This window comes from Pleurodeles waltl, chromosome 2_1, assembly GCF_031143425.1.
Source record: "Pleurodeles waltl isolate 20211129_DDA chromosome 2_1, aPleWal1.hap1.20221129, whole genome shotgun sequence".
Taxonomy (NCBI): Eukaryota; Metazoa; Chordata; class Amphibia; order Caudata; family Salamandridae; genus Pleurodeles; species Pleurodeles waltl.
This window is the reverse complement of record NC_090438.1, coordinates 566776856-566802575: the sequence shown is the minus strand read 5'-3', so window position 1 is coordinate 566802575 and position 25720 is coordinate 566776856. Positions and strand designations below refer to the sequence as shown.

Genomic DNA, 25720 nt, shown 5'->3' with positions numbered 1-25720 from the left:
TTTTCAGTTTTAGTGGCAAGAAAAGTCCAGTTAGTGATTTAAAATGTTAACAGCTCTAACTCGAGCAAACACAAGACCGATTGCATTGCAAATGCTTGTTAACTTCTATTGCCCTGCAAAGAGAAGGCTTGTGACTGGCAAAAACGTACCCAGTAGGACAAACTAAATTGCAAAGTTTTCTTTTTTAAAGCTAACTTTTTTATTTTGCCAGGTTGTCTTTTCTCAGTTTTCATGCATGTTTTCTTTTGTTTTTGCTCATGGGTGCTGTCGTCAAAAGATGACAATTAACTTGTTTGAATTAGCATTTTGAATAGGAGGTGCTGAGTGTGTTCTCGCCTTTCCTCAATACTGCCTCTTCTATGGGCTAAGAATAGGTGTTGAGATGTCACAAGCTACAGAGATATAAACTGGAAGACAGTCTCACTCTCGGACAGACTCAGGGGCACCAAAGTTATAAACTGGGGGGAAGTCTCACTCTCGGACAGACTCAGGGACATCAGAATTATAAACTGGGGGGCAGTCAGACTGTTGGGCAGGCTCACCAGCCACGCAGAGTTATAAATTGGGGGGATGATCACACTCTTCGGCAGGCTCACAGAAGCAGAGTTATAAACTGGAGGGGATAGTATCACTCTTGGGCAGGCTCACAGACACACCAAGTTATAAGAAGGGGAACAGTCTCACTCTTGGGCAGGAGTACCGGCAATGCAGAGTTATAAAGTGGGGGACAGTGTCACTCTCGAGCAGGCTCACAGACACTCAGAGTAATAAACTGAAGGACAGCCTTGCACTCTGGCAGGCTCACGGACACGCCGAGGTGTCATGTTTGGGCAGGCTGACTGGCCTCACTGTTAAATGGAGTTTCACAATCGAAAGTCAGATTTTTTTCTAAAAAAATATTCCTTTTTAGGGTCGAGCACGCAAGTGCTCTAGCCTGCTGTAATCACTCTGTGGGCTTTTAACCACCCCCACCGCACACCCATCAGTTTCATTGGTTTGTGGGCTTGGCTTTGAAAATCATTTGATTTAATTTGTGAAAGGCATGCATACTTCATGCCTTTTCCGGTGTTTAGCCCTCTAGCGCACCGGCCAACTACTGAAAACATATGAGGCTCCATGTTTTCCACATGGCTTCTGGGATATTTTTTCTTTTAATCTCCTACGCAGCACGATCTCACTGGGCAGTAGCCGAGTGCTTTGCTTGACATTGACCTTGTTACATGGATAATTGCATAACTACCGACACGTTTGACTGCGAGCAAACTTGTGTTACCTTTTGAACTCTTCTTTACACTCATCTCGTGGCACTTTAAATCAGCTTATGGAAAACTGTATTACTTTTCATTTTCAATTTGTGTGGCAATAAAAGTCCGGTTAGGACTTTACAACACTTATAGCTCTAAGTTGAGCAAATGCAGGACCCACGGCATTGCAAATGCTTGTTTTATCTAAGCCCTGAATCTCACTCCGATGGGCTTTTGTGTCATTCATGCTCTGACCCACACAATTCAAGTTAAGGCAGTGGTTGCTTCCACTGAGGGATGAAGGAGGAACTGATTCACAGTGAACATCGTTATCTTCCAAATGTTATTGTCTCTGTATTTTTATAGCATCCTCCTAAAACTGATGAGACTTCTTTACTCTTGTGTGCAGCACTTTCTCCGCTACCTGGAGAGAACGGTGAGGCACTGTCCAGTAGCCAGTCCCACTGAACTGGCCTATCCTGGTCAGTGCGTGTATTTGTGGATGTGCAGGGTTTGTTGCCGCTGAAAGGCAGATGGTCAGGGCTATAGAACATAGAGATGCAGTGATGAGAGCAGCACATTACCAGCTGAGGTCCCTCTGGACTTCTGGCGGTTGTGGCCAAGTATTTGCTGAGGTATGGCTGGGAGTTAGCAGGGGATGTGTAGGGTCAAGGTACGACGAATGTAGGGTGTAGTGTAGTATGTCATACGAGGGTTGACTTTGGCACAGAGCTGTTGTGATAAAAGTAAGACAGGTTGCGTGGAATGGTATCTTGTGGCATTTATTGCATGGGCTGTGTTTAGATATAGACTAATGGGTTTAAGTTTACAGTTTTGTTTAATGCTGGCTGCACTACGTGAAGATTTCTGTTGTAGGTGTTACGGTAAATTTAAGTATTCAGTTCTGCCAGTGACACGTTCCTTTTGAATGGCCCTTGGTTATTTGTTGGTTGCTTGGGAGCAAGGTGTACCTGGTGTGTCCGTGTATGGTTTGGGGAGTGATGTGTTGGTTGCTGGAGCGAGGTGTCTCTGATGTTTCCTTGTGAGCTTGGTATAGGGTGTTGGAGTGGCACATTGCAGTGTGTATCATCCTTGGTGAGTTGTTGGTTGTTTGGGAGTAAGGTGTCTCAGGTGTTTCCTGGTGAGGGGGTACAGGGTGTTGTAGAGTGTCACATTGCAGTATGTATGGCCCTTGGTGATTGGTAGGTTCCTTGAAGTGAGGTTTATGTGGTCTTTCCTGGTGAGCCTGGTATAGGGTGTTGTAGGGTGACACGTTGCAGTGTGTATGGCCATTGATGATTTGATGGTTGCTTGGGAGCAAGGTGTATCTTGTGTTTCCTGGTGAGCCTGGTATATGGTGTTGGAGATACACATGTTGCAGTTTGTATGGTTCTTGGTGATTTGTTGGTTGCTTGGAGTGAGGTGTATCTGGAGTTTCCTTGTGAGCCTGGTATATGGTGTTGGAGTGGAGAGTGATTTGTTGGTTGCTTGGGAGCGAAAGGTATCTGGTGTTTCCTGGTGAGCCTGGTATACAGTGTTGGAGAGACACATGTTGCAGTCTGTATGGTTCTTGGTGAACTGTTGCTTGGGAGCGAGGTGTATCTGGTGTTTCCCGGTAAGCCTAGTATGTGGTTTTGGAGAGTGACATGTTACAGCCTGTATGGCCCTTGGTGATTTGTTACTTGCTTTGAAGCAAGGTGTATTTATTGTTTCCCCGTAAGCGGGTGTATGCTGTTGTACAGTGACACGTTGCAGTCTGTATGGCCCTGTGGGAAGCTGGCCTGCTGTTTTGTGGGTGCCTACGGTACTTACAACTTATGTCAGGTCCAGGTATCTCCTATTAGTGTAGTGTAGGCAGTGTCGAGAAGCCAGGCTCTCTAGAGGTAGCTGTCCATGAGCAGCCAAGGCTCATCTAGGAGACACGCAAAGCTCATGCAGTACCACTGTAGTCACAAATCACTTAAACACATGAAAGAAACCACTCAGTGTTTAAAAAATAAAGGTTCTTTATTATGGTAACACAGCACCAAAAATGCTATAGAGGCAATAACCCCTTATGCGGTAAGTAATACACAAGCTATATATACACTAGTAGTAAGAAATAGGCATACAAATAGTAAGAAAACTGTGTAAAACACAATAGAGAATAGTGACCCTAGGGGGAGCACAAACTATATACTAAAAAAATGGAATATGAGAGTTGGGCCCCAACCTAGGTAAGTGGAGTGTATAGAGAGGTGCTGGGGGCACCAGAAAAGCACAAAGGTAAGTACCACAACCACCCCAGTGACCAGAAAAGCAGGAGTAAATCACTACAAGTTTGCCAATACACCTACTAAGAAGAAAAGAAGAGAATTGCAAAACCAAGAGATGACTGCAAGAAACCAACGGTGGATTCCTGAAGAGGAAGACCTTTGGAAAGAGGGGACCAAGTCCAGAAGGCACAGCAGAGTCCAGTGGGGGCAGGAGCCCCTACCCATCAAGCTGAGGATGCAGGAGTTGGTTAATGGTGAGGAAGAAAAGTCAGCACTGCAGCCCTAGAGTCGGAGTCGAGTTACTGGAGGATGCAGGTGATGTCTCATGCTGGAAGGAACATTGCAGTCAAGTTTGTGTGTTCGGATTCCACCAACAAGCCTTGGCACAGGCAAAACTCGCAGTAGGCGGAAAGTGGTGCTGCCGGGGACCAGCAAGGCCCAGGAGGAGTCAACCCAGGAGGGGACTCAGAGGGGGCCCTTAGCGTTGCAGAGAGCCCACAGAAGCATAGGCAGCACTCACAGGAGTCCCACAGAACGGGGACACAGAAGTTGCAAATAGAGCCCACACAACACTACAGAAAGGAGTCCCACGCCGCAGAAGAGCCACTCAGGGAGCTGCGCGTCGCAGGAAGGAGTGCTGGGGACTTGAGCTACACGATGCCTGAAGACCCCTTGGAAAAAGTACCAACAAGCCTTCACAGCTGCAAAAGATACTGTGCACGGGAGTACTGTCCTGCGTGCGAAGGCAAGGGTTTACTTTTACCCAACTTAAACAGCTGGTAGGGAAGAACAACAGGACTGCTTCCGACCACCACCCGTGATGCAGGATACATGCAGCTCAGCAGAAGAGGGGTTCCACGCATCCGTTCGCCTTCGCTGTTGGTACCTGCAGATGCAGGGGAGTGACTCCTTCACTTCAAGGGGGATTTCTTCTTCTGACCTGTGCAGACTAAAGATGGACTGTCTTCAGAAGATGCACGACCAGGGAAATGTTGCAGAAGCTGGAAAGAGCCGTGGAAACAATGTTGCAGGCGAAGTCTTTGTTGCATCTTGTTGGGTCCTGGAAAGTCCAGATGCAGTTTCTTTAGTCAGAAGTGGAAGTGGAGGTTGCAGAGGAATCCTGCTGGAATCTTGCAAGCTGAATTTGAGGAACCACCCAAAAGAGGGACCCTAAATAGCCCTGAAAGGGGGATTGGTCACCCAGCTGGGTGACCGCCTATCAGGAGGGGGCTCTGACGTCACCTGTCTGACCTGGCCACTCAGATGCTCCAAGAGTTCCCTGCCAACCTTGGATTCAGGATTGCAAAACCCAGGAACCCTCTTGAGGTGCTCTGGGCACCACCCCTGGGCTGGTTATGGACAGGGGAGAGGTCACTCCCCTTTCCACTGTCCAGTTTCACGCCAGAGCAGGGACTGGAGGTCCCTGAACTAGTGTAGACTGGGCTATGCACAGAGGGCAACAAATGTGCCCTTCAAAGCATACCATTGGGTTGGGGAGGCTACCCTTCCTGAGTCCAGTAATGCCTATTTCCAAAGGGAGAGTGTGTAAAACCCCTCTCCCAAAGGAAATCCTTTGTTCTGCCTTTCTGGACTTGAGATGTTCAAGCAGCAGGAGGGCAGAAACCTGTCTGTGAGGTTGCAGCAGCATGGACTGCCTGGAAAACCTCAGAAGGCTGTAGGAGAAATGCTGAGGGTCCTCTTAGGGGCTCCCTGAGTACATGGAATCATTCAGCCACCACTGGCAAAAGTATTGGGGTATGATTCCAAAATGTTTGATACCAAACATGCCTAGGTTCAGAGTAACCATTATGTAGCTGGACATAGTTAGTGACCTATGTCCAGTACATGCGTAAAATGACGTCCCCGCACTCACAAGGTCCAGGAAAATGGATCTGGAGATTGTGGGGGCACTTCTGCTAGTGCAGGGGTGCCCTCACACACAATTACCTGCACCCTGCGCTCTGGGCTGAGAGGGCCTACCATAGGGGTGACTTATAGTGACCTGGTGCAGTGACCTGTAGTGAAAACGTGTGCATGCACCCGGTTCACGCAGACTGCAATTGCAGGCCTGCAAAACCTTTGCATGGACTCCCTATGGGTGGCAGAATAACTGTTGCAGCCCATATGGAACCCCTGAAGCCCCAATACCCTCGGTACCATATACTAGGGGCCTACATGGAGCCATCAGTATGCCAGTTGTGGGATGAAATACAGAGTTTTGGGAGAGAGAAGCATAATCACTGGGGTCCTGGTTAGCAGGATCCTAGTGAACACAGTCAAACACACTGACATCAGACAGAAAAGGAGGTAACCATGCCAAGAAAGAGGGTACTTTTCTACAGGCCCATGGTGATTTGTTGGTTGCTTGGGGGAGAGGTGTTTCTGGTGAGCCTGGTATAGGGTGTTGAAGCATGCCGCTTTGCAGTCTGTATGGTCCTTCATGATTTGCTGGTTACTTGGGAGCAAAGTGTATCTGGTGTTTCCTAGTGATCCTTGTATAGGGTGTTGGAGCTTGCCACATTGCAGTCTGTAGGGACCATGGTGATTTGTTGGTTACTTGAAGTTAGGTGTGTCTGGTGTTTCCTGGTGAGCCTGGTGTAAGGAAATGGCTCCCTGTTGCAGTTACCCCCCACTTTTTGCCTGATACTGATGCTGAATTGACTGAGAAGTGTGCTGGGACCCTGCTAACCAGGCCCCAGGACCAGTGTTCTTTCACCTAAAATGTACCATTGTTTCCACAATTGACACACCCCTGGCACACAGATAAGTCCCTTGTAAAAGGTACCAGGGGCCCTGTGTTCAGGGAAGGTCCCTAAGGGCTGCAGCATATGTTGTGCCACCCTAAGGTACCCCTCACCTAACACATGCACACTGCCATTGCAGATTGTGTGTGTTGGTGGGGAGAAAAAGGCAAAGTCGACATGGCATCCCCCTCAGGATGCCATGCACATAAAATACTGCCTGTGGAATAGGTAAGTTACCCCTCTAGCAGGCCTTACAGCCCTAAGGCAGGGTGCACTATATCACAGGTGAGGGCATAGCTGCATGAGCAAAATGCCCCTACAGTGTCTAAGTCTATTCTTAGACATTGTAACTACAGTTGTGGCCATATTAAGTATATGGTCTGGGAGTTTGTCAAAAACAAACTCCACAGCTCCATAATGGCTACACTGAATACTAGGAAGTTTGGTATCAAACTTCTCAGAATAATAAACCCGCACTGATTCCAGTGTTGGATTTATTAAAAAATGCACAGAGGGCATCTTAGAGATGCCCCCTGTATTTTACCCAATTGTTCAGTGCAGGACTGACAGGACTGTGCCAGCCTGCTGCTAAGAGAAGAGTTTCTAAGCCCATGTTGGGAGGGCCTTTGTGCTCTCTGAGGACAGAAACAAAAGCCTGCTCTGGGTGAAGGTGCTTCACACCTCCCCCCTGCAGGAACTGTAACACCTAGCAGTGAGCCTCAAAGGCTCAGGCTTTGTGTTACAATGCCCCAGGGCACTCCCGCTAGTGGAGATGCCCCCCTCCGGACACAGCCCCCACTTTTGGCTGCAAGTCCAGGGGAGATAATGAGAAAAACAAGGAGGAGTCACCCACCAGTCAGGACAGCCCCTAAGGTGTCCTGAGCTGAGGTGACCCCTGCCTTTAGAAATCCTCTATCTTGATTTTGGAGGATTCCCCCAATAGGATTAGGGATGTGCCCCCCTCCCCACAGGGAGGAGGCACAAAGAGGGTGGAGCCACCCTCAAGGACAGTAGCCGTTGGCTACTCCCCTCCCAGACCTAAACACCCCCCTAAATTCAGTATTTAGGGGCACCCCAGAACCTAGGAGACTAGATTACTGCAACCTAAAGACGAAGAAGGACTGCTGACCTGAAGCCCTGCAGAGAAGATGGAGATGATGACTGCTTTGGCCCCAGCCCTACCGGCCTGTCTCCCCACTTCAAGAAAAACTGCAACAGCGACGCATCCAACAGGGACCAGCGACCTCTGAAGCCTCAGAGGACTGCCCTGCATCTAAAAGGACCAAGAAGCTCCCGAGAACAGCAGCCCTGTTCAAGAAACTGCAACTCTGTGCAACAAAGAAGCAACTTTTAAAGACCACACGTTTCTCGCCGGAAGCGTGAGACTTTCCACTCTGCACCCAACGCCCCCGGCTCGACCTGCGGAAAACTAACACTACAGGGAGGACTCCCCGGCGACTGCAAGCCAGTGAGTAGCCAGAGTTGACCCCCCTAAGCCCCCACAGCGACGCCTGCAGAGGAAATCCAGAGGCTCCCCCTGACCGTGACTTGCTGCCTAAAGGAACCCGACGCCTGGAAACCACACTGCACCCGCAGCCCCCAGGACCTAAAGGAACCAAACTCCAGTGCAGGAGCGAACCCCAGGCGACCCTCTGCCTAGCCCAGATGGTGGCTACCCCGAGAAGCCCCCCCCCCCCTGTGCCTGCCTGCATCGTTGAAGAGACCCCCGGGTCTCCCCATTGATTTCCATTGAAAACCCGACGCCTGTTTGCACTCTGCACCCAGCCGCCCCTGTGCCGCTGAGGGTGTACTTTCTGTGCCTGCTTGTGTCTCCCCCGGTGCCCTACAAAACCCCACTGGTCTGCCCTCTGAAGTCACGGGTACTTACCTGCTGGCAGACTGGAACTGGGGCACCCCTATTTCCATTGAAGCCTATGTGTTTTGGGCACCACTTTGACCTCTGCACCTGACCGGCCCTGAGCTGCTGGTGTGGTAACTTTGGGGCTGCCTTGAACCCCCAACGGTGGGCTACCTTGGACCCAACTTTGAACCCTGTAAGTGTTTTACTTACCTGTGAACTTAACAAATACTTACCTCCCCCAGGAACTGTTGATTTTTGCACAGTGTCCACTTTTAAAATAGCTTATTGCCATTTTTGTCAAAACTGTACATGCTATTGTGATTATTCAAAGTTCCTAGAATACCTGAGGGAAATACCTTTCATTTAAACTATTGTTTGTAAATCTTGAACCTGTGGTTCTTAAAATAAACTAAGAAAATATGTTTTCTATATAAAAACCTATTGGCCCTGAATTGTCTTTGAGTGTGTGTTCCTCATTTATTGCCTGTGTGTGTACAACAAATGCTTAACACTACCCTCTGATAAGCCTACTGCTCGACCACACTACTACAAAATAGAGCATTAGAATTATCTCTTTTTGCCACTATCTTACCTCTAAGGGGAACCCTTGGACTCTGTGCACACTATTTCTTACTTTGAAATAGTATATACAGAGCCAACTTCCTACACCTGGTGTATGGTGTTGGAAAGTGACACGTTGCAGGTCTGTGTAGTCCTTTGTGATTTGTTGGTTGCTTTGATGCAAGGTGTATCTGGTGGGCCTGGTACATGGTGTTGGAGAGTGACACGTTGCAGTCTGTATGGTCCTTAGCCCTATGTTGATGACATGGGAGTGTGAAGTTGGCGATTTCAGAGTGTGCTGCTGGTTATGGTATTTGCTGCACTTGGCGTTGTGTTGGTTGCATGCCAGTATGACAGTGGTGCATAAAGTGGGTTTTGGCCGGTGCTTGGCGTTGGGATACAGGACTGAAGGGTTCTGTGTTTAGTACACTTTAGTTAGTTGCTAAAACATGGTTCTTTTCATACATCTCTAGCTTGCTTTCAGACATTGAGGCACTCTGAGTCTGTTTAGTATTGCTGAAAAATTAGAAGTTGTCATATGTAATGTTAGGTCGAGGGCGCCAGCGCTTTGACCTGTTGTAAGAATTTTAGGCTTTCAACCACGCCCAGCACTTTTACTCGTTCGTGGACTTGCCTTTCAAAAATCACTTATTATCACTGGTAAATGCTTTACGTATGACCCACCTTGGGGTGGTTTTGTTACTGCCTTGCACACTGAAGCTGTTACCTGGATAATTGCACAATTGCTGATACTTTTGACTATGAGCTAACTTCTTTTTCCTTCTGTCTTTCTACTTCGCGCTCATGCTCATGGCGGCCAGGGCACTTAGACATGGCTCACTAATGTCAACTAATATTTTACACTTCATTTTCAATTTATGTGGCAAGAAAAGTCCAGTTAGGAATTTACAATGTCAGTGGCTCTAACCTGAGCAAATGCGAAGCACATTGCATTGTAAATGCTTGTTTTTTTTGTTCTTGTATTGCTGCATTCTGAGAGCAGACCTCTGAGACAGGAGGTCCAGTAGCATAATTAAATTTGATGGGGCCCCCCTTTAAAATACATGGGTTCACCACCCCCCTCGACCCAGTCAGAAGCTCTCAGGCCAGGGGCCTGGCTCGTGCACAGTCCCTGTCAGTGAGTAGTGTGCTACTTAGTGGGCCCGGGGGAGCTGTTGGGGCCACCGCGCTGCAGGGGTAGCAGGGTTATTGTCATGCAACTGAGGAGGCATGGTTTTAACACTTTGTATGGAAACATGTTTGTTTGGGATTCTCATTCCTCTGTTATATTGCTTAGTGAAAGCTAGCCTCCGAAACCAGTGTTCTTCCTTTAACCTCATTTTTTAGGGTCAAGCCTGTGAGTGCATGCGCTAGCACATGCAAGACACTGTTGTGTACAGTAAAGGGCTTGGAGCCCGCCTGTCGCTCACCATTTGTTGGTTTGCGTGACACTCTTCTTTGCAGCCTCGTAATTCGTCAAGGCACGCCTGGCATCATTTCCGTTCCTCTGTGTGGAGCAGGTATCAAGCACTAATAAATTTCAACCTAATCAGTGCCCGTCCACTGCTCCCATTGTGGTCAAAGGACTATTTTGTTAATTTTAACTCGGGGTGCCCCGCAAACAGAAGGCTTGTGACTGGCAAAAAACGTGTCCAGCAGGACAAACAAAATTGGAAAGTTTTATTTTTTAAATGTAACTTTCTTTTATTTTGTTAAGTCGTCTTTTATCAGTTTCCACTCATGTTTTCTTTTGTTTTTGCTCGTGGGCTCTGTTGTCAAAACATGATAATTAACTTGTTTGAAATATTTCAGATCTATTGCATTGCAAATGCTTGTTTAAACTTTTTATTAGAGATTTAGTTAACGTGTCTCAAAAATGCTGTTTGAGAAATCAGCTGGCATAGGAGTATAGCATTTTGCTTAGGTCTGGCATCAGCCAGACCATTTGTTCTTCAAAAAGAAAACTTCAAAAAATAATTATGGGCCTCATTATGAGTCTGGCGGTCGGACTACTGCAGTCCTGGCGGTCCGACTGCCACATTATGGCCGTGGCCTGCAGCCTGACGGTCCCGGCAGTTGTAATTCATCAGGGCAGCTCTGCGGGGGGCGTGGCCAAGCCGTCGTTAATGGCGGACGTGAGCTGAAGAAGCTCTGCGTCCCGCCCGGCTTATCTGGCGCCACAAGGCGGGTCCGGAGACCAGCGGCGCCCGGTCGGAGGAGGAGCCGGCATCGGAGCGGCCCCGGGCTGAGTCGGGGCTGAGTGCCGACCCTCCGGAGCGGCGCACAGAGGATTTGAGCCAGGCCGACGTGGGCCTGCGGCCTGCCGCACTCAGCTGGGCCGAGGGAGCGGATACGCCGCAGAGCGGCAGGCGTGCAGCGGTGTGGCCCGGCCGAAGGAGCCGTCTTGGGGGAGGATCCCCTAAAGAATCAGTGCCCCATCGGGGGCAAAGAAGAGCCTGTAAGCGCGACAGGCGCGCGGTTGGGGGTGCCGGCCTGCCGGGCGCTTAGGTGCTGCGGGGGAGAGCCGGCCCCGCTGATCGTGTGGCCTGGATTGCAGGCCTGTCCCACGCCTCAGGTGCTTGCTTGTGGCCATGGAGGGCTGGCATTGGAGTCCAGTGACCTGGTTGCCGGCGGAAGGGAAAAGACACTAGAGCAGCTGGCGGCTGGGCTGCTCGTGCTGCTGCGCGGTGTTGGCTTGGAAGCGCAGGCAAGCGGGCCCAGCTTGGTTTGATGTTTTGGCGCAGTACTGAACGGATCGGCGTTGGAGGAGACTGGATGGCGGAGTAGTCACCGGCCACGAAGGTAACAGTGGAGAGTGGTCCCCCTTTGGTGCCTGGTGCTGAGGAGCCTGGTTAATGCGGTAACTAACGGTGTAGAGCTGGAGGTGGACCCCGGGTGCCCATTTTGCTGCTGGACCGTCGTATTGGTTGTAGTGGACCCTCGGCCGGATATTTCTGCGCCAGCTGCGTACATTAAAGGGCTCTGGACTGCTGAAACTGGTGGCGTGACGGCTGGTGAGAGAACGGACATTGGGTGGAACCCGCAGCGGCTCTGATCATGGCGGGGACAGGCCGTCTTGGCTCTGGCACTGGAACTGGGAGGTCGCAGGACGCTGCAGCGCAAGACAGCCAGAAGTTGGATGCTGTGCTGGCTGCGGTGGAGCGCATTGGAGACTCGTTGGAGCGGGCTCGCACATCATTGGAAGCAAAGATAGACAAGGTGGCCAGTGACCTTGTCCTCCTACACGGTGACCACCGCAAGCTGGTGGATAAAACAGGTACGATAGAGGCACGAGTGGATGAGCTGATGCCAGCGGAGTCTGCGGTGGGGGATGCTTTGACGTGTGGCAGAGCTGGAGCATCGGGTGGAAGATGCGGAGGGGCGCACTAGGAGAAACAACATACGGGTGGTTGGATTGCAGGAAGGTGCAGAGGGCCGAGACGCAGTGGTATACTTTGAGAACTGGCTTCGGGAGCTGGTGCCGGCGGGCACACTAACACCCTTTTTTTCGGTGGAGCGGGCACATCGAATCCCCACGTGGCCAAGTACTCCGGGAAGTGGCGCTCGTCCTTTTATAATTTGCCTACTCCACTATGCGGATAGAGGTATTATACTTAAAACTGTGAGGTCCTCCCCGCCGCCTCAAGTGGACGATGCGCAAGTACTGCTGTTCCCGGATTACACTCTGGCCTCCTACATGCCCTTGAAGCGTAAACTCCGAGCTCTGGACCTTGATTACTCTCTACTATTCCCTGCCAAACTCCGCATTGTGGCTGAGAATAAGTCGCACTTCTTCACCACGCCAGAAGCGGCATGGGAGTGGTTGGAGTTAACAGGCCGCGCCTGGGGTCGTGCAGTGGAGCGAAATGTACCCGCATCGAAGAGCAGGCGCAGTTGGGCAAGGCGTGGCCGCAGGGGCGGTGATGCGCCCACGGAGGCCGTGACCCATGATTCTAACCTGGAACAGCTCATGCAGGAGCGGCGGGAGGTGATACACTCTGCTGGGGCCATTAGTGCCTCCCCGGCTGCGTCGGAATCAGAAACTGAAATTTCACAGCCTCCCAGTGACCGGCCTGCCACACTGGATAGGCTCTCGGAGTTGGGCTTTACGGAGTGCCCGCCTGTAACACCGGCCACTGCAGACAAACTTTTCTAGGCGCTGCAGGAGTTGATCTGGCCGACCAGGCAATGCTGTGACCATCTGTTTGGAGTCTTGGGCTGCCTGAATTACACTGAGAATATATTGCTTAGCATGTGCTGATAGTTGGCCCAGTTGCCGGGCATGGGACACTCTGCTGGGCAGGCCGAGCGGGCCGTTGCTGGTATTTTAGCTGTCTCAGATTGCTCTTAATATCTGTAGCCAGCCGCTGCCCCCCCTCTTTTATCCACTATAGCCGGGTTGACTGACTTAAGAAGGGTTTGTTTCCTTGAGTGATTGGCCTATCCCTCCTACTAAAGGAGAACTAAAATGTGTGATTGTGATGTTGAAAGTTTAAGTTGTTGGGTTTGGGTGGAGACCAGTTGTTTATCTGCTCTGATGGCATTGGTTCTGTTCTGGTTATGCTGGAGGCTACATACAGAGCGCCTGTTCAGGTGTTGGGAATCCGCTACTGCTAGTGCTACGCTTGAGGGCGTGATGGGCGGGGGTGGGTGTGCTAGGCTCTCAGCGTCATGAATCCATACACCGCGATCACTTGGAATGTGCGTGGCATCCATACGCCTAAGGGCAGATACGTTATATATTCATATCTTAAAAGGCACTCAGCACATCTAGCTTTTCTGCAGGATACCCATCTGGCACTCTCAGAAGCTCCCTCGCCTGCAGCGGCGCTGTAGAGGGCAACTATACGCAACAGGTAATTCCGCTTACGCCAGGGGTGCCCTGATCTGGATTAGGGCAGGTGTCCCCTTTGTAGCAGAGGAGCAGATCCTAGACTTGGAAGGGAGATTTGCCCTGGTTCGTGGGAGGCTTGCGGGCCGGGCCATTATACTGGGATCTATCTATGCCCCAAATGTAGATCAGGCTTCCTTTCTGCATAGTCTGTCCCAGCGCCTGGCAGGATGGAATGCCTACCCTTGGTTACTGGGGGGGGATTTTAACAGTGTGCTAGACATTGACTTAGATCGTTCCTTCCCTCCATTGCCTACGTCCCCTGTAGTGGCAGCCGCGCATGGTTTAATGATTTGGACGCAACACTGGCAACTGATAGATGTATGGCGGCAGCGGCATGCTGCAGACGGAGTTTACTCGTATTATTCTGCCCGCACTCCCTGCATGTGCATCTGGACAGGATGCTCTGCACGCGGAATCTGACCTCTGCGATCGTAGATATAGATTACCTGGGGCGTACGCACTCAGATCATAAGCTGCAGCTTATGCGTCTGAGTTGGGATTCTTCTCCCCCAGCTGTCCCCACCTGGAAACTTAGGCCTGAGCTGTTAGAGGATGCTGCTTTTAAGGCATCACTCTACACGGCGATCCCGGAATTTTTTTAGCATAATGATGGTACTGCCTCGTCGGGCTTGCTGGAGTGGGATGCCTTTAAGGTTTTCATTCGAGGTTACTGTCTGGGGACCCAGTGGAATTTGCGCTGCTCAATTGAACGCAACCTGACTCGGATAGAATGAGACTCGCTGCGCCCAGAGAGGGAGGCTGCTAGAAGCCCCGCAGAGGAGGCATTGTTGTCCGAGGGCTGTGCTGAACGTCTGTCACTACTTGAACGGCTGCGCTGTCTGAATTATGCTGCACACTCAGCGAGAATGCATGCCCCGCCAGACAAGTCGGGCAGGCTACTGGCCTGGCTGGTCCGACGCGATTGCGAGAATGGCCCGGTTATGGAGGTTCGCTCGGAGGCTGGGGGTCTGTTGCATACGCCTGGGGAAATACACTCTGCGTTTACACGCCATTACCAGGCGTTGTATGCCTCAAGAGCGCTTCCGGATGAGTGGTCTTGTAGCGAGTTTCTCACTGGAGTGGAACTCCCATGTCTGAAGGAGGACCAAGTGAGGGCGCTGGAGGAGCTTCTTGCTCTTGATGAGATACAGACCAGTATTTGTGAGCTAGCGTCTGGCAAAACACCGGGCCCAGACGGTCTATCGGCTGACTTTTACAAAGTTTTTACTTCAATTCTGGTAACCAAGTTACTCTGTGTTTATGAGGAGGCAGTTCAGAGGGGATGCTTGACGACATCTCAGAGAGAAGCGCTGCTGGTGTCCCTTCCCAAGCCTGGTAAGGACCCGGAGGAGTTGGTCTCAAGAGGTTGGGAGACTGTTGCAGCGATTTGCTTCGTTGTCTGGCCTCCGGGTCAATTGGTCCACATCAGGCCTTTTCCCTTTTGACTCTACGCTTCCGAACCCAGAGATTTGTCTTGCTGGGAGGATTGTCCCATGGCAGTCGCACACATTCCGGTATCTGGACATCCGTATTTATCACCGGGAGGGAGACCTAGTTGATAGCAACCTTAAGAGAGCGGTGTCTTCGATCAAATCCCAAATGGCTTTCTGGCAGACGCTGCTGCTGTCGGTGGCAGGCAGGATAGCGCTTTTAAAAATGATAGTCTTAACGCCCCTATTATATTACTTTTCTAACCTTCCGCACTATATCCCTCCCAGCTTCTTTAGGAGTCTGGAATCGATGTTGATGGAATTTATTTGGAATGGGGGCCGCTGCAGAGTTGTGCTAAAAAAAACTGTACTTGCCGCTGGAGAGAGGTGGCCTGGCGGTTCCTAATTTAGAGCACTACTACCTGGCCTCTCAGCTCCAATGGGTGTCCAAATGGCTGGCGGGCCTTCATCTCGCGGATATGGCGTCCATGCAGGGCTCTTGGTCCCTTATTTCATCCACTCGCACGCGTGGCATTGCTGGAACAATTATTCCTCAAGGTGGCATACAGCTGTTATCGTAGGTCCCTGCGCCTCACTGGGGGGTGGTCCCATTCGCTCCAGCCTTGGTGTTGTTGGGTACTCCGCATGGCCCTAAGATCACATCAGGCTCCGAGTTGCGCGCATGGCATGCAGCGGAGTTTTATACACTAAGTGACCTCTACGAGTATGGTAGGCTAATTCCAGTCTCTAGGCTTCAGAAGTCGGGGCTGCCTGCAGGGCAGTTTTTGTTATATAACTCGTTGTTGAGGGCTTTGATGTCCAGGTGGGGTGATGTGTCAGTGGCCCCTCCCACGCACTTGCTGATACAGTACATACAGGTGATGGGGCGGGGGCGGCACCCGATTAGATGGTTTACTGATGCGCTGCGTGCACACAGTCCTAGAACGTGATGCGCTGCGTGCAACCTGGGATGGGGATGCAGTCACCTCAGTCACGGATGCGCAGTGGAAGTCCGCCCTCTCTGGCAACAGTAATATACCCCGTAATTCTAGATTTCGTTTGATCCAATTTTATATCATTCACAGGGCCTACCTTACTACGGCCCGAGTGAACAGATATTTTGCTCGTCAAGATGCAGCCTGTCCCCGTTGCTCTTATATAAATGCAGACATGATACATATGCTATGGTCCTACCCATCCTTGTGTTGCTTCTGGAGGGCAGTGGTGGGCCGCCTATCGGAGTGCACATCGCGACTGGTTCCGTTCACCTGGGAGGCGTGTGTGCTGGGCCTTTTTCCCAGAGGCAAGCAGCATAGAGCTGCGGTGCGATTCACGGACCTGGGCCTGATAACGGCTAAACGCCTGATAACTCGTAGGTGGAAATCGACCAACCCACCAGCTGAACAGGCCTGGAAATATTTATTTGAGGTGTGGGCAGGAGCGGAGGGAGTGGCGTTGAAAAGAGAAGGCGCGCTGGGGCTGCGCAAATATCCACTGTCGGATAGCTGGGAAGAGATGTTGTCATGCCTGCGGAGTATGAGTCGGGGCCCAGCTGAGGAGGAACCAATTTAACTGTTGAGGTGGATGTGCGCCTGCTGAGGGAGCGGAAATGTGTGGTGGGGGGGTTGATGTCTGGTTGCTTGGTTCGGTACCTAGCTTGGAGTCGGAGCTAGAGGTTACCAGGGCGATATGGATCTGTGGCCTGTATGTAATCCCGTCCTCCATTGATACGATTGGATGATGCAGAGAGGTTCCCATGCCGATAGTGACGCGCTTGAATCGCAATCTACTGACTGTATAAATAGTACTCCAGCGGTTGTTAATGTTTGCATTGTTATTTGTGATCTGTTTATGCTATATGTCTACCAGCAAGAAACAAAAACACTCAAACGTAGGTAGGAATGTGCTGATCCTCCGGAACGGTTTGCAGAGATATGGAACTATCTTTTATCCTTTTAAGGATTTGCAAGCTTACAGCTTCTTACATATGAACCCTCTCTCTGTGACTTATATGTCAGTTAATAGGGAGCTGTGTCAGCTTGGGCAAACTATGGCTCAATATGTTGACTAGAGGTTTAGTTATAAAGCCATCTGACACCTACCTTTTTCGGATGTGTGTATTCAAGTGAATTGTAATTGCACAAAGCTGTTATCCTGATGCTGTTGACAGTTTAATGTTATGATATGACAAAATAATAATAAACAGATTTGTGAAGAAAAAAAAAATCAGGGCAGCGCTGCCCTGGGGATTACGATTCCCCATCCGCTAGCCTTTCCATGTCGGTTTACACTGCCATGGAACAGATGGCAGAACAGGAGTGTCGGGGGCCCCTGCACTACCCACGCACTTGGCATGAGCAGTGCAGGGGCCCCCATGCACAGCCCTGTCGAGCATTCCACTGCCCGAATTACGGGCAGTGGAATGCCTGACAGGTGCTGCTGCACCCTCAGCACCGCCACCTGCTGGGCCAGCGGGCGAAAACACTGTTTCAGCGGGGTTTAGCCTGCAATGGTGGAATGGTGGCTTGATGAGTATGGCAGGCGGCCTCTGCCGCCCGCCAACTCATAATGAGGACCTTAATGCCTAAAAGGGGAGTTTCAGTCAGGCCTTTTGCATCCATTGCTTTAGCCGAGGGAAAGGTTTAGTTGTCTCACCAGCCTCTGGTTTTTGAAAAAAATCATAATAAGAACACATACATAGGAGGGCTTTTGGTCATCCTCCTTCACGCCTTGGTCTGTTGAAGTGTCAACACTTAGGGCCAGATGTAGGAACAGAAAATGTTGCGAGTTGCAAATTGCGAGTCATACCGACTCGCAATTTGCAACTCGCAAAATTGTATGCAGAAAGGTGTCTCAGACACCTTCTACGACTCGCTATGGGGTCGCAAAGACCCACCTCATGAATATTATTGAGGTGGGTCGCAAATTGCGACCTCATAGCGAGTCTCTGCACTCACAGGGATGGTGGCCTGCTGGAGACAGCAGACCTCCATGTCTGTGACTGCTTTTTTAATAAAGCAGTTTTTTTTTTTTTTATTGCAGCCCGTTTTCCTTAAAGGAAAACGGGTTGCAATTCAAAAAAATAATGAACCCATTTGGTTTCATTTTTTCAGAGCAGGCAGGTCCATTGGACCACTGCCTGCTCTGAAAAAATATTTTCACCGACATTCACAAAGGGGAAGGGGTCCCATGGGGACCCCTTCCCGTTTGCGAATGAGTTACCACCCACTTCAAGTGGGTGTTAACTGCGAATTGCTTTGCGACCGCTTTCGCGGTCCCAAAGCAATTCTACATCGCGGTGCGAGTCGCAAATAGGAAGGGAATTCCCCTTCCTATTTGCGAGTCGGATTCACATTTTGCTAGTCGGTACCGACTCGCAAAATGTGAATCAGCATCGCGATGGCCGTTTTTCATATTGCAAACTGTGTTTTTCGCATTTTGCTACATGCAAACCGGTTCCTACATCTGGCCCTTAGCTTCCTCCCACCACAGCACGGGGCAATGGGTAAGCCCACTTCAAGTACTGGCTTTATTCACTTCGGGTGATGACAATTTGCTCTTCTTTCATATGTGCCTAGGAAGTAATTTTATTTCAGTGAGGTTGGTAGGCCATTCTCCAATTTCAATTCTGCTATCATTTCATGTTTTTTTAATTCGTTTTGTGTTCTAGTCTTTTTACTTTTACTTTTTTGCGAAGCATGTGCATACCACCTTTAGATTTTGGATTTACTTTATATTTACACTTTTAATGTCTATTACATGTGTTTGCCAAAAAAAATCAACGCTAGACAGATTGGCTTTGCTAAGGATAAACAACCTTCTAATTTGACCAGTGGTGCACTATGATGGCAGTAGTGACCTTAACCATAACTGGCCAGTTGTAGAGGTCTTATCCTTATCCTTTGATGTGAGTTTTTTCATTTCTTTTTTTTCTGAAACCTGTGTGGACCGACATCTGTGGATTGTGGACCACCATAGATTGCGGCCATTGTAATGATCCACGCGTAGATTTCAGGAACAGGCTGTAATTGCAAAAGTGTTTCTTTCGTGATAGGCATCCTTGTTCTGGACGTCCACAGATAAAAACCCTAGTCGATTTTATTTCCCGAGGATCATAACGAGCAAGGGCTCCAATGGCTGACGCAAAATCTCTCAGCCGCTCGGAATTGTGCGTATCAGTCGATCAAGTGTACACTTGGCTTGTGCATCAATCAGATTGTTTCTTTTCTCTTTGAAAATTGAATCTGCAGGTATCTTTGTGAACTCTCGAGGCCCAGATATATGGCATTTTGCTGAATTAGGACTTTTATTTATTTAAGATCTCCAACACTGCTCAGCACGTTTACTTCATACAAAAGAAAATCTCTTGTGATCTGGGCTGTATCTTCGTGCAAAGTTAAGTGTCAAGCTGGCCAGGAACGATTGCGGTGTTCGGTGCAGCAATAACGTTTAGATTGTGTGTGCGCACCCACAAACCCAGGGGACGGTGAGCCATACGTGTTAAAAGTATAACCGAAAGAAAAAGTGGCATTTCCTTTAAACTAAGTGCCGCAGCCATTGCGCCGTTACATAAACACAGGCATAGCCATTTGGGATAAGAGGTGCGAAGCAGTAACCCTAGCAGTGTGCTTGAGATAAGGATCTTTATATCTTGTCGGTGTTCCGTTGAGATCTGGGATCAGACTACCATTGTCCCTCGGCAAATGTTAATTTTCAAAGAAAGAAAATCTCTTAATTCCAGTCCCAACCACTTGATAGCAGTATGTGCAGAGCACGCGAAACTATATGTAGAAGCTTTAGTAACAATTATTTGAATGGTCGTCGACTCTCGCTTGTAAAACACAGTTCAGGGAATACGGACATTTCCTAAAATTTATTTTTCTCTTTTTGTTCAGGTTTGGCACCTGAGCACGATTACGAGCATGAAGTTGATGATCATTGGTTCACGTTTGAAGAGTTGTACAGTAAAAAGAAGCTAAAGAAAATGAGAAAAAAGAAAAAACTATAGATCAGAAAATCGACGTGACTCCCAACATGAAAATTAAAAGATAAAAACGTATATTTAAAATCTTACTAAAATCAACGTTTTGCTATTAGTTGAAGGATTCCACATGTTTAAAGAAGAGTTTATTCAGTGGTCTTAGTCATATACATGTCTACAACATCTCATATATATTTTCTTTAAAGTCAGATGAAATTGATTTTTCATGCATTGTCGTTTGGGAAACCTTAATTATCGATTGTTGCTATCCTTAACGAACTGTTCATTTTATGAAGAAGAACAAGTGGATATTGAATAAGTGAAACAAGGAAGAGGGTGACATTCCGTCGACATTAATTCCATCATTTTTGCTATAATAATACCACTTCCCATGCCTTCGTGGAATAATTTGAGAATTACATTTTAAACCTGAATTGTTGAAGCTGGTTTGTTTCCTGAACATTGTACAAAGAGCTGGAACTACCATTGATTTATAGTTCATAAATAACCAGGAAAAGCAGCTTGATTGTGGGATGTAGAAGCAATAAGTGAGGGAGAAGACCTGTTTCAGTGCGAGTCGAAACGGCAGCCTCCGATTTTATATTGCAATACCAATATTGTGGTGCATTATTGCACCAGATAGTGATGTTGGCTGGTTTAAGCAGTAGGAAACCTGCTGTTCTTTCACTTGCTGCCTGAAATATCCGTCCTCGCCAGCACCATTTCTCCTTTAAAAATTTAGCAATATTTACTGATCTCTTAAATGGTTCAACATTCCACGCAATACATTTTTGTACGTACGTTAAACCGTAAACACTGCTGATTATCGATCATTGATTTGTAATTCATACTCGTTCCAAATCACTGAAATAAATGCTGTTCAATTCATTTTTGTTCAGCCTGGAAACTGATCTAAGTTGATCAACCCCTCCACGCATCACCAACTTTCTATAGTGTTTGGCTACTTATTTCAAGTAATATGGTAACTCACAGAAATACACCTGTTACTAAGGTGAAATTTGAACAAGGACTATAATGTGTGTATCTGGTTATCTGCCATGAATATGTTTTATCTTCATATGCCTTTTTGGGCTTCACTGCACGCAGATTGCGAATCTCAGGTGCAGTCCACAGGTTGGTTACAGTGAAAATCTTACAACTGGAGTTAAAGGGAAACAGGGGGAGGGGGCAATTATATAAGCTGCTTGTGCGAGGGACGTCTGTGAGTAGGTTTAGGAGTTAACCTAGTGTTTCCGGATTCCGTGCCTTTGAGACTAAAATAGAAGGGACATACTGTGCTCAGCAAGTATGTTAGAAAACTACGAAAATGCATGCACTAAGAAGATGATGCTTAAGTGAGATTCTGTGCTAGGACTGCCAGGACCCACCTTAGGCATAGGCGGCTGAAGGCACTTATATTTAGAAGGTCACATGAAGCTGGCCTTGTAAACTTTTTAAATCATTTTTTTTCATGTAGAATGCCAGTGCCTGTTGTTCTCTCCAGGTTCTCAATACATTTTCCAGTCCCGTAGTCTCCCTTTATTTCTCTTTCAAACCCCCTTATCGCCCCTCCCAGGCTTCTTACCTCCAGCTGGTTTCTGTAAATGTGAAGCACAGCTGACTGGGTGATGGTGGTTTGTTGGTGAAGGCTAAATGGGCATCAGGAGGGGCACCAAATCTGTTTTGTCCTGGGGCGATAACTGAGCAGAAGCTGGCCTTGGGGACCTCCTAGCCTGATGCAGATAAAACGTCATAAATACAGCTGCACACTGTAAATCTTGGAGGCTGTTACTGGAGAATTGCCTTTGCTTATTGACCAAAACTAAAATAAAGATGTGAAGTTTGCAGTGAGAATTTGCTCTGCTTAGTGCAAGATGTGACAGAGATAACATGTCAAAAACATTCTACTGTGTGAAAATCGAAATCTTACCTTTATTATTTTTGTATATAATTGAATACAAACATTGTTTTAGTGCCTGAATGCAATCTGCAACGAAAGACATAGTGAAAAAAATGTACATTTGTTTGTAAGAAAGAAATATTTTCATGTTTTCAATACTGTTTGCTGGAAATTCTTTTAATCAATCCATATATTTTAGAATTGAATTGTCAGCAAAGTTTTGTAAAATTAAATAATGTAGTTATTAGTTGTTCTAGACAATGTGACATAAAATGTTAGGACTTATTGAAAATAAAACCTCTTGTTTATTATGCTGTTGTATGTGCTTTCTTTGGGTAACAGCTTTTTGTGCGTGCTATATACTGGACTATCTAATAGAGACATTAGTTGCAGAATCCTTACCTTGGGATTTCCCCAGGCTTCAGTCTGGAACCAGAGATTTTTCTTGAGCAATACCCCTGCGCACCATAAAGTGGTGTCGATTGGCTCTGTGTCGGTCACCGACCACGTCAGATACGACGTTGCAAGTCCTATGTAGGTGCCTCTCCGGTGCACTGACGTCAGTTCTTTTCCTTTCATGCCAGTCAGCGCAGATACGAGTAAACAGCTACCCCTCAGTCTTTTTGCAACTTTTATTGAAACCTTTTTGAGTAATTCTACTCCTTGAGCTCCAAGGGATGGCTTCTCGCAAGATCCATTTCAAGCCCTGTGGTTCCTGTCATTGGATGATGTCCGTGACAAATCTGGAGCTCGTGTGCCTTTGGAGCGCAACCACTACCAAAGTCGTGCTCAGCATGTTCATCACTAAAGCTTATGGCGGCCTCTTGCTTGCCTCCGTGTAAGCCCCGATCTCGGAAGGTCTCTGGATCGTCTAGGAGCCATGCCCCTCTTCCTCGTCCCCCTCCAAGTCCTGGGAATGATCAAGTAATTCAAAGCATAAAAAGAAATTGAATAAAATGAAATGTTCTTCGACTTCACCTCACCCGTCAGACGACGAGACGAAGTAATGGGAGCGTCATCAATCTAGGTCTCCCACTGCAGAGCCTACATTTGGCCCGATATTCCCAGAGCCGGAGCAACCCTTGCCCAACTCGAGGTTTGAGGCCATGCACCTCATTTTTGGGCCCTACAGAGTCAGAAGGGGCGCCTTTGGGTTCGGCACCAGCAGGTTCGGCCTCGGATCCAAGGAGCACACATGGCTCCCTTGCTGGATCTGGACTGGTGCCGGTAATACCACCTCAACCTTCTCCGCCACGGCCCGAAGTTGATGCTCCCAGCGCCGCCCATGACCCTGGGCAGCACCGCCCCATCCTCATTACTGACTCGGACATGGAGCCAGATCGGCATCATATGGCGCCGAATCCAGCGCTGACATAGGCCTTGCCCTCTGTCAGATCCTGTGCCTTATTCCTTTTGGCTTGGTTATGGTGTGGAATTGGAGGGGTAGCTGGATCCTTTAACTTCAAGACCCCATGGACTGGCGTAGGGACCTGGGTAAAGCCATCTGACTGAATACCTCACCAGATACTGGCATGCTTTCTCCCCCTACCGTGGCTACAAAGGAGGGAGCTTCATATTCTATTGCGGTGCGAAAAGCAGCTGAGGCCCTGGACCTTGAGCTACATTGGGTGGCAGTCAGGACTAACCTCCTGACAGAGGTGCTTCAGCCCAGGACTTCATCCTCTGAACCCTTACTTCCCTTTAATGAAGCCCTTACGGATGTCCTACTGGGTAACTGTTCCGAACCCAGCATAGGGGCTCCTGTGAACAGGACAAATGCCTGCCACAATCACACAGCACTGGGTGACCAAGGTTTTCTGATGCAATGCCCCAACCCTGAGCTCTTGCTTATCCAAGCCTCCACTTTGAGGGCACGTTTCCTTCGGCACCCCCAGATTGGGAATCAAAGAGGCTGGATACACTTGGGGGAAAATATGTTTTCTTTCGCCAGCCTGGTATTGTGGGCCGTGAACACCGCATGCCTTTTGAGCCATTATTCCCACATGCTGTGGTATGTAGTTGCGCAAGTGCTTCCACAGGAGGCCCAGACTGCACTTTCCCAAACAGTTACAGATGGGAGAAAGGCTGCAAAGTTCACGATCTGATGTGGACGGCACCCGACTGACTCACTGGGCAGAGTAGTTTCATAGACCGTGGCCCCTGGGCACAGTAGTTGCATAGACAGTGGCCTTAGTGGCCACATATGGTTGAGAACGTCTGGCTTTTTGGGAGACGTCCAAGCCAATCTTATGTAAATGCCCTTTGATGGCACCCATCTCTTCGGAGAGAAAGCAGACTGTGAGCGCGAGCCCTTCAAGAAATCATGTGCTACCACCAGGTCCTGGGGCCTCGCGGCAGCCTCTCGTCCCCCTCAGTCTGCTTTTCGCCCCATCAGTCTGCTTTTCGCCCCTTTTGTGGCTTCAGAAGGGGCACCTAGCCACATCCATTCCCATCCAGCTGCGCATTCCTCCCGGTCTCTGCGTGACCGGGTTCATGAGATCCACGTCTTCGTGGATCAGGCAGGCAGTGGTCTGGCTAGTCCGCTGCCCCCCCACATCCTCTCACAGCTGACTCCAAACCTTCCTAGTCTGACGATTCCTCACCCAGGGACCAGTCGGAGGCAGGATCTGCCATCACCTGTGCCGTTGGCAATCCATGACATCAGACAGGTGGGTTTTGCAGATAATCCGAAGGGGCTACTCTCTCTCCTTAGAGACCCTCCCACCAACCTTACTACCATCCTATGATCGGATGATGGAGGATCACTTGGCACTTCTCCGAGAGGAAGTTATGACTCTCTTGGCCAAGGACACCATAGAGAGGGTTCTTGTGCTAGAAGTAGGTTGTGGTTGTTATTCCAGCTACTTTCTGGTACCCAACAAGGATAAGGGCCTTTGCCCTATCCTAGACCTTCGGTCTCTCAAGCTCTTTCTCAAAAAGGAGAGAAGTTCAAAATGGTCATTCTGGCTCAGGTTCTATCTGCCCTGGATCACGGAGACTGGATGGTAGCATTGGACTTGCAGGATGCGTTTTTCCATATCCCTGTCCTGCCTGTCCACAGGCGTTACTTGCTGTTCACAGTAGGCCACGAGCACTTTCAGTTCACCATGCTTCCTTTTGGCTTTACCTGAGCACCCAGGTGTTCACCAAGTTTATGGCAGCTTATCTGTGCAGATCAGGGTTTTCAGCCTTCCCCTGTCTCGACTGGCTGTTGAAGGCGAGCTTGCCCTAGGCTGTCGTCTCCTACCTCCAGATTACAGCAGACTTCTAGTATTCGCTGGAGTTCACTATAAACATGCCAAAGTCACATCGGACTCCTTCTCAGCTGTACCCTTTCATCGGAGCTCTTCTGGACACTGCAGTTACGGGCTTATCCTCCTGATCGGCGAGTCCAGGGTATTCAGACTATGATAGCAATGTTTCACCCTCTATCCTGGATTTCGGTGAGACTTACTCTGAGGCTGCTTCTCCTCATGGCCTCCTGCATCCTGCTGGTGACTCATGCCCGGTGGCATCTTGCGTGGGACCTGAAGTTTCAGTGAGCGCAGCATCAGGGCAGTCTCTCCGACATGGTCCAGATCTCTCAGGGAATTGTGTGAGATCTGCAGTGGTGGTTAAGGAACTGCAGTTGGGTCAGAGGCAGATTCCTCTCCCTTCTCCAACCAGATCTGACAGTAGAGACAGATGTCACTCTTGGGATGAGGCAGCCACCTGGGTGAGGTGGACATCAGAAGCATCTGGTCTCTGGCAAATTCTAGACTCCACATCAACCTGTTGGAGCTCCGGACGATCAGACTAGAATTTAAAGCATTTCTTCTCCCTCTCAAAAGGAATACCACTGCCATGTGGT

The 25720-nt window shown here is 49.0% G+C and overlaps 1 protein-coding gene across 2 annotated transcripts in view; it reads left to right on the top strand.

Annotated features, from left to right (window-relative positions):
- Window positions 1–22181, top strand: part of TRANK1 (tetratricopeptide repeat and ankyrin repeat containing 1) — a 931136-nt gene extending 908955 nt beyond the window's left edge. For both annotated transcript variants that reach the window (XM_069214995.1, XM_069214985.1), the window contains exon 24: window positions 19885–22181. In XM_069214995.1, the coding sequence (XP_069071096.1) occupies window positions 19885–19997 (113 nt within the window). In that variant the 3' untranslated portion in view covers window positions 19998–22181. The remainder of the gene's footprint in view (window positions 1–19884) is intronic.
- The last annotated feature ends 3539 nt before the right edge of the window (window positions 22182–25720 follow it).